At 31.8% G+C, this 10,000-nt stretch overlaps 1 protein-coding gene across 2 annotated transcripts in view; it reads right to left on the bottom strand.

The window, feature by feature from the left end:
• Window positions 1-10,000, bottom strand: part of LOC118445538 (interleukin-1 receptor accessory protein-like 1) — a 206,902-nt gene that overhangs the window by 195,911 nt on the left and 991 nt on the right. For both annotated transcript variants that reach the window (XM_035875202.2, XM_035875203.2), the window contains exon 2: window positions 8,884-9,140. In XM_035875202.2, the coding sequence (XP_035731095.1) occupies window positions 8,884-9,101 (218 nt within the window). In that variant the 5' untranslated portion in view covers window positions 9,102-9,140. The remainder of the gene's footprint in view (window positions 1-8,883; window positions 9,141-10,000) is intronic.

Here is a 10,000-nt window from a genome sequence, read left to right as displayed (position 1 = left end):
TCGTCGTCGTCGTCGTCTTCGTCGTCGTCGTCGTCGTCGTCGTCGTTTTCGTCGTTCACCGTTCTCATCGTCGTGTCTTGTCATCATAATCATAATCATCATCATCATCATCATCATCATCATCAACGCATACGAAAGAATGGAAGAAAGAAAGTCGAAATGGGAAAGGAACATTACATGGCTTTCTGTATCCGCTGTTTGTAATCCGTGTGTTGGATTTATGTCTTTGTGGGTTATCTGTGTCTTAAATATATATATATATATATATATATATATATATATATATATATATGTAAGTATGTGTGTATATGTATATATGTTCCGTGCGTGCCTCTGTGTTTGTATGGATGATTTTATGCGTGCCTGGACGACGGCCGCAGGAAACGATCGTGTGTCATTACGCGAAGTAATTTCTATTCCGAGGCAAAGCCGATATCCCGTCTCGTTGTATTTCAACTGTGCGTGCGGAGAAAAATCGGCAATATTGCATCGTTACATATGTACGAGACGATCGGTTCTTCCATTTTTCTTGTGTCTATTTTTTTTTTCTTTTTTTTTTTTTTATCTTAATTATTAGTTTTTTTTTTTTTTTTTTTTTTTTTTTTTTTTTTTTTTTTTATCCAGCGGACTTTGCTTCTCCTTCGGATCGATAAGAGAAAAGAAAAAAGAAACTGAAAGGGAAAAAAAAGAAAAAAAGAAAAAAAGAAAAAAAAATAAATAAATAAAGACGGCCACACCCACGGTATCGTAGAAATAATAATTTTTCAAAAGGGATTAGGCGCCTAGAATGAGTCTCGCAGGAATAATAACCTAACACGGTATTATCATACCTGAATTATTTTATTACTGTTTTATTATATGTATGTATGTATGTATGTATGTATGTTTGTATGTATGTATAAATTTGTAAATTTGTCATTTTCTTCATAAAACTTGACTGTTATTAATACACACACATACATGCGTGCGCGCATATTAAATTAATAGCACCAAATGCAATTTGTGCATATACATGCAGGGGATAGAATTCGATATTTTCCAATTAAAAATTTATTTTATTATATATATACGCACACACACATATGGACACATAAATTTGTCATTTTCTTCGTAGAAATTGGACTTGTTCTAATCTATTAATCAAAAAAGAAATAAAATATAGAAAAAGAAAAAAAAAATATATATATGTATATATATATGTATATATATATATGTATATTATATTTCCTTATACATACATTAAAATAATAACTGCGAATGCAATTCGTGCATGCAAGCAGTGACTCAATTGGACTATTTCCTTATCTGAAACTTTACGATTGTTTTACACATATATAACATCGTTACTTTACTCTACGTACACACCTCCGACTATTATTCAAATAAACATGCACACGTTCATATATATATATATATATATATATATACATGGCAAGTATACATATATTATAGATAAAAATATCCTATATACCTATATACCTATATACCATAATTCGTTCGAATTTTAGATCACATCGTTCCTATCAAAAAAATTTTCCACGCTTCCTACTATCCCAACCATCTAATCAATCATTATTAGATACGTATTATCAATTAACAATAACCATCGAAAGAAATTTATTAAATATTGATTTCTTTCCTTCTTTCTCTCTCTCTCTCTCTCTCTCCTTTATTATTACTAATATTATTATTATTATTATTATTATTATTATTATTATTATTATTATTATTATCATTATTATTATTATTATTATTATTACTATTATTATTACGAAGAACTTATTCGAGATCGATCATTGAATTTTGTTCTTTTGATTAGTTCGAAAAATACGAATTATAAGTTAACGAGAATCTTATAATATGAGAAAATACTTTTCTTCTCTAAACCGTGCTATATCCTTTACCCTCTACCCTCTCTCACCAACCCTGTTCCCAAGTACACCACCTTTTCATCCCCATTTTCAACGCTTTTCATCGTATGCACTGAACCATCGAAAAAATCTTTTTTCCCTCTCTCTCTCTCTCTCTCGCGCCTCTCTTTCTTTCTCTCTCTTTCTCGTTACAGATCCTTTGGCGTTCGTATTTTAACAACGAAAAAACGGCTAAATAGTTTACTTAGCATTCCAGTCGAGTTTACCCCCAAGCCCCTACAGCCCCTACCACCCTCTACCATCCCCACCGTTCACCATCTCCTACACGTCGGCAACTTGGCTTTTAGTGGGTGCTTTTTTAAACGGAGAAAAGTAGTTAATCTCGCTCACAAGTTTACCCCCTCCCCTACCGCCGTCCTCACCACCATATATACCCACCCTTTACTACTCACCCAGAGAGATTATACAACCGCACTACTACCACAACCACAACGGTCGTCAGCCATTTCCATTCTTCCCTTGCATGTGACATTGGTATTGTTTTTTTTTGTTTTTTTTTTTTTTTTACCACTTTCTATCCCTCATCTCTTCCTCCCTTTCCCCTTCTTCTTCTTCACCTTGTCCAATCTTTCGTTTTTTTTTTTTCTTATCTTTTTCTATTTTTTTTATTTATTTACTTTTTTTTTCTTTTTCATTTTCATTTTTTTTTTCCTACTCCACTTAACGCTCAATTGCGGTAATAAAAATGTTTAAACGAATAGAGAGCCTCGTTGAAATATTCAATGAACATAATATATATATATATATATAGTAAATATTAAAGTAAGACAGATAGATAGAGAGAGAGAGAGAGAGAGATTTCTATAGATCAAACTCAGTTTTAAAATAAATACGAATAAATTGTAATAATACTATTTTACGAAATTGAAAATAATTAAAGTAAAATAATGAATTCCTCTCCCCTTCGCTCAAAAAAAAAAAAAAAAAAAAAAAAAAAAAAAAAAAAAAAAAAAAGAGAGAGAAAAAAGAAAGAGAGAACAATATCTATTCCTTTTCCTTCCACATTCGCACGGGTTACAATAAGCGTGAAAGTAATACAACAGGAAATTCTCTCTCTTTTTTTCTCTATCTCTATCTCTATCTCTATCTCTATCTCTATCTCTCTTTCCCTCTCTCTTATATCAAGGACAGAGGAAGAGTAAGAGAGAGAGAGAGAGAGAGAGAGGAATCTTGAGAACTGGAGTTAGGACGAGTAACGAGCCATGCTTAACAAAGTAGAAAACAAAGAGAGTTCTAAGGGAGGAAGAGAAAAAAAACAAAAACAAAAAATAAATAAAAATAGAAGAAAAAGAAAAAGAAAATGAAGGAAGAAAATGGATCCTACCGTTCGGCAAAAAAGTTTCCGTCAATTAGATCAACATAATAGAAATAATGGTTCTAATTAAAAAATAATATTTAACATAGCTGTTAGCTAATATTTAGAATCATAGTTATCACATATAATAAATAATTATTAATAATAATAATAAATTCACATTAAAAAAAAAATATATATATATATATATATTTCATTATAATACGAACGAATATTGACGATAAATGACAAATAATTGTTACATTAAATCGAAAATAATAAATTATTGTTTATCTTGTAACAAGTAAAAAAAAATTACATATAATTATTTTATATTTATTAAAAATAATAACAATAATAATAATGATGATGATGATGATGATGATGACGATGATAATAAATAAATAAATAATTTATATTTTTTTTCGCTTTCGAACGTTTCTTCTTCGATAATATATATTTACAAGCCCGTAAAAAAGTGTTAAACGATTGACGTTAAATGAGACACCCCTTATATATTTCCTCGAAAGGGCGAAAAAGAAAAATGGATGAATGGACACCGTTCGATGGAGACGTAACAGGTGTGTGGGCTCGTTTTCTACTCGTCTCAAGAAATAAAGAAAGAATCATAACTTCCTCTTACTACTTTTTTCATCCTTTTTTTTTTTATTCAACGCCGCCATCTTTGGATACTCGCAAACAGCAAGAAACGAAAGAAGAAGAAGAAGAACAAGAAAACGAAAAAGAAAAAGGAAGAAGGAGTTCGAAAAACGGTTGAAGTCCTCTCAAGTGTCGTCGGGTTTTGGTGTTGAATACTACAGAGACGACAAATAACACAGAAAGAGAGATAGAGAGAGAGAGAGAGAGAGAGAGAGAGAGATCGTTTGACACCTGGAACTTTTCGAGCCCTTGGTACTTACACAATGGTCTCGTAAAATCCTGCTTTTGTTCGGATAATAAAGTCCCCTACTGGTTATTGCCCGGTGTTAAGAGTATTATATCGTTTTTGTTGTTTGTATGTTGCGCGCTGTTGTTGTTGTTGTTGTTGTTTTTGTTTTTCCTTAAAGCCTTCTCCTCTCTGATTATACGCTTTAACTCTAATGTAACGTTAAAAGCTCAACAAATTTCAAAAACCGAATTGTCCTACACGTATCCTTTACCACCATCTATCATACCCAATTACATTTTACCAACAACTGTTTTACTATATTTCATTTCATTTTATTTTATTTTATTTCATTTCATTTTTTTTTTCTTTTTTCTTTTTTCTTTTCTCTTCTTCCTCTTTCCCATTGCCGATTTAATTCTCGGTTATAAACTTCTTCGACTTGCGGATAAAAATTTCTTAACCTTACTTTGTACTCGTGGTCGTTACCTTTTTATTCTTTTTCTTTCTCTCTCTCTCTCTCTTTTTTCTACCCTACTAGTAGTTGCTAGCTTTCTCTCTGTATCTTTTTCTCCTTTTCTTTTCTTTTTTTTTTCTTTTATTTTCTTTCTTTTTTTTTTTCTTTTTCTTTTTTTTTTTCTTTTTTTGTTGCTTCTGCCTCTTTTTTCCCCCTCCTTGATCTTTCGCAGAGTTCCACGAAGAAAAGCATTTCGTCGAACTTCTTCTTAGGACCCCCTACAGTGATTCTTTCTGACCAACCCTAAACCTTCTTCTTTCACTCTCACTCTCTCACTCTCTCTCTTTCTCTCTCTCTCTCTCTCACACAATACACACAGACACAACATTCTCTATCTATCTCTTTCTTTCCTTCTATATTTCTAACCTGTCCTTCGAAACCTTTTCTCAAAAACTATCGTGAATCGACTGAAAATTGTGCTGGTTGCTGCAGGTCTTTTTCTCTCTCTCTCTCTCTCTCTCTCTCTCTCTCTCTCTCTCTCTCTCTCTCTCTCTCTCTCTCTCTCTCTTCTCGCCTTTGCTCTGTTTCTCTGCCGACAGGAGATATCATCTCTTTTCTTTCTTTTCTTTTCTCCTTCTTCCTCTTCTTCTTCTTCACCTTCTTCTTCTTCTTCTATTACTACTTCTACTTTTTCAACTACAATATATCTCGTTAGGATTGAAAGATTTTACCAAAGTCTTCTTTATAATCCTGACCAAAGGGAAAATGGAAGCAAGGAAGGATAGGAGAGAGAGAGAGGGGGGGGGAGGGACGGGATTGTGGGGGAAGAAGGATAGAAGATAAGTCATGAGAATTCATTTCGACGTACACGTATTTCTTTTTTCCTTCCTTTTATTTTTTTTTTTCTTTTTTCTTTTTCATTTCACTTTCCTTCCTTCTCCCTCCCACTCTCTCTCTCTCTCTCTCTCTCTCTCTCTCTCTCTCTCTCTCTCTCTCTCTCTCTCTCTCTCTCTCTCTCTCTCTCTCTCTCTCTCTCTCTCTCTCTCTCTCACTCTTCCCTTCTTTCTGTCGAAGAAAAAGAAGAAGAAGAAGAAGAAAAAAAAAGGAAGAAAAATGTTCGTCGATTCCAAGAACGTGACAGAAGAGAGAAACAAAGCCTTCCTCCTCCTTGCCGATCGTTAAGTTTACGAGAGCACAAGATAATTATCACGTTTCGCGGAAGTGACGCGACTAACAGTGAGAGAAAGAGAGAGAGAGAGAGAGAGGGAAAGAAAGAGAGTAAGAAAGAGAGAGAGAGAGAGAGAGAGAGAAAGATTACAAGCCGTCTCGTCCGAATTGTCAAGCAACTTCTGACTCACTAAGGAATATACCAACGTGGGGAATTACGAAACGAGATGGGGAAGGGGGATTTATTCGGAAAATTCTTGGGGAAAAATGAAAATATAAAAGAAAAGAAAAGAAAAGAAAAAAAAGAAAAAAAAAAAAAACCTATGAGTATAATCGAACGACTGACTACTCTACCCATTTTTTCCTGATGGATTTCGTGGGGAGGAAAAAAAAATTACATTAAATTCCTTCTTTTTTTTCGAATTATATATATATAACGGGTGACTTTTTTTTTTTTTTTTTTTTTTTTTTTTTTTTTTTTTTTTTTTTTGGATGGTTATTATATTTCTTAAAATCTGTAACATTGGAAAATATTGAATAAATAAAGAGAAATGTAAAAGTAGTAAAAAAAATATTCCCATACAAACAATATGATATTACATTCGATTTTAATTTTATATCGACGTATAATGTAATAAGATGATTAATGAATATTTGCATGTAAAAATCTGTGCAAATGATGTTGTAATAAATAAATAAATAAATAAATATAGAAAGAATTTGTGTAATTATATCGAAAGGAATAAGGACCATTATGATTTTTGTAAGGAATAAACGATGGCTATAAAAATATCTTAATAAATAAATAAATAAATAAACAAATAAAATGATAATAATCTTAAAATATAATTCGAGAAGAATTGAAGAGAATCACTGCGTTTCGAAAGGAAGGAAATAAGGAAGAGTATAAAAATTTACGTAATAAATTAAGAAAAATATACTAAATAAATAAATAAATAAAACAATAATAATCTCTTAATTTGAAAAAATAAGCATTAATAATTCAGAGAGAGAGAAAGAGAAAATCAAGAGAGATCTGAAAAGAGGAAGATAATAAAAAAGATTTTATAATAAATAAAAATAATAAATGAATAAATGAATAAATGAATAAATAAATAAATAAATAAATAAATAAATGAATGAATAAATAAATAAATAAAAAACGTGGAATTATTTTTTAAATGTGGAAAGACGTTTGAGAAATACCGTGATCCAGATAGGTAGAAAAAGAAAATTAAAAGATTTTATTTATAATAAATAAAATGATAAATGTATAAATAAATATATAACACGTGGAATTATTCTTCAAATATGGAAAGATATTTGAGAAATACTGTGATCCGAAAGGAAGGAAATAACTAAGGAAGGAAGGAAGGAAGGAAGGAAGGATACGAAGAGTTGAGGAAAAATATCGTGAAATTCCAAAAAGATGATCGGTCGATCGACGTTGCTGGTGCATCATAATATCGTTTGGCACGATCGCAAGGGAATAAAATTTGAAGAACGAGACCATCCGACTACTACGATGACTACGACCGAGGTCGACGACTATGACTATAACTATGACAACTATGACGACTATGACGACGAACGATAAGCCGTCGTACCACTTTTCGCGCGAACCTTTCCATCGAAAGAATAATTCTACCATAGAAAAGGTTCTACCATAGAAAACGTTCTACCAGGCAAAAGATCCATAACAAACGAAAACAAGATGATTCCAACATCTTTAACTTTCTTTCATCATTTCATCGATTATCTTTTATCCTACTGATCATTTTCTTATCCTTCTTTTTTTTTCTTTTTTCTTTTCTATATTTTTCTTTCCCTCCCTCGCCACCATCATTCCATCACGAACATTTCTCATGGAAATTTAATCGATCGCATTTAAAAAAAGAAAAAAAAAAAAATTTCACGTAACGTCAACTACGAGTTTAATGGCGCGAACGCGATCTTGTGTGCGAATTTTCTCTCTCTCTTTCCCTTTCTCTCTCTCTCTTTCCCTTTCTCTTTTATTATTTCTATGGCATCTTAAAAAAGGAAAAGAAAAAAAAAAGGAAAAAAAAATAAAGAAAAGAAGAAGAAGAAGAAGAAGAAATAAAAAGAAGAAGAAAATATAAGTTTTCCAATTACTCGATAACTGTGCTTTTTCAAAAGGAACGAACGAAGTTTAACGACAAAATAAAGACGAAAATTTAATATCCAAGGGTTTGAAGTTCCAAGAAATCAGAGAGAACTCTCGGTTCTCTCTCTCTCTCTCTCTCTCTCTCTCTCTTTCTTTACGTTTTACTGTCTCACTCGTCTCGTTGTTACGAATAGTTCCGACGAAAAGTCGAAATCCACCGAAACGAATCGCGTTCGGTCGCTTCAGCAAACGAAGGAGAGAAAAAAAAAAGGACAGAGAGATATATAACCATAAAAGATAGGAAAAGAAAAAGAGAGTATATACCTCTCTCTCTCTCTCTCTCTCTCTCTCTCTCTCTCTCTCTCTCTCTCTCTCTCTCTCTCTCTCTCTCTCTCTCTCTCTCTCTCTATCTCTCTCTTTAACTTGTCGTGTCGTCAAAACGATATGCTTGCGAAGAAGCACATGAGACAAATTATAAAAGATCCGTAACGAAGTAAGAAGAAGAAAAAAAAAACAAATAGTACAAAATATATGTATGTATGTATATATATATATATATGTATGTGTGTATATAAGTATATACATTTGTAGTAAGTGGAATAATGTTTTCAAACGAGATCTATTCTTTTTTATCATGAACATGAGAAATTTCACCTTGCCGTTTGATCGTAAGCATTACGAGTCGAACGATATGAACGACGGAAGGAGAGAAAAAAAAGAAATATAATAAGAAGAGCACTTCTTATTTATTCGATCAATATTTTTTTTTTCTTTTTTTTTTTTTATTATTATTATTAATTGATCGTAAATATTTCTTCAAGTGAATACTCTATTTCGCAGAATACATATATCGAATATTTCCATCGGTATAAATAATCAAGTATGCAAAATTTCACGTCAATATTATTATCGTAGGAAAAAAAAAAAATCAAATGTAACAATAATATATGTATAAAAAAAAAAAAAAAAAAAAAAAAGAAAAAAAAACAAGAAGATAAATGTTATTTGAATATTCGTACTCACCATTCGATGCTCCTGTAGCCACGTAGACAACAATGAAGAGATTTGAAGGATCCAACGTTAGCGTATTCGGTCGTAACAACTTCCTTCGTAAATCTCAATCCACTCGGTAGATTTTCGAACTTGTGCATTGAACAATAGTCCTTCAACTCGTTTCCACCGGAAAGTATAACGTGTAAGGACACGAGAATGAAAAATCTCATAACGTATAATTCCGCCATCTTAAAATATTTTCTTCGATCCACACTATTCTCTATTTCCTATTATTTATATTAGAATCATTAATATCATTAATATTTCATTAATATTTTCACACTCGCGAATAATTTTCTTTTTTCTTCTCCCTCTCTCTCTCTCTCTCTCTCTCTCTCTCTCTCTCTCTCTCTGAATCTTTCTCGAAAGAGAGAGAGAGAAAAAGAAAAAAGTATTTTTAAAAGACTAATTGTGATAAATATGAGAATTTACGATAATAATAATAATAATAATAATAATAATAATAATAATAAAATTATATTTATAACAATAATAAGAAGAAGAATGACAACGACAACGACAACCAAAAGCAATATCTAATAGTAATAACAATAACAAAATGGCGGGCGCGAGGTTAGATATTTTTGCGCGTAATTTAAACCGGGCGTACTCTGATAATGGGATCACGTGACCCGGGGCACGAAATAATTTCTAAGATCGGGAAAAAAAAAAAAAAAAAAAAGAAAAGAACACAAAAAGATGAAAATCTCTTTCTTCCTTCCTACATTCGTCTTTTCTCAAAGCCAACCCAACTAGTTCCATTTCTTCTTTGCCACATCTTTTTGAATTCTATTCTTCTTATTCTTTTTCTACTATTTCGTTGACGTCACACGAACGAACTTTCGCGGGATTTTACAAAACGGTTCCTCCACCTCCTCCTCCTACTCCTCCTTTCTTTCGAAAGATTTTACGTTTAAGCTAGAAGCCGGTACAACGACGACACGTTGCTAATAGTTAAAAAAGAAAAGAAAAAAAAAAAAAAAAAAAAAAAAGAAAAAAAAATCAGAAAACTATCTAAGATAATAGTAAGCATTCGATCGTCTTCGTCCTTCGTTGTATCGTTCGTCTTCTGTCTCTCTGTGTCTCT

This window comes from Vespa mandarinia, chromosome 10 (genome assembly GCF_050613455.1).
Source record: "Vespa mandarinia isolate Hongniang chromosome 10, ASM5061345v1, whole genome shotgun sequence".
NCBI lineage: Eukaryota > Metazoa > Arthropoda > Insecta > Hymenoptera > Vespidae > Vespa > Vespa mandarinia.
This window is presented reverse-complemented; position numbering and strand designations above follow the sequence as displayed.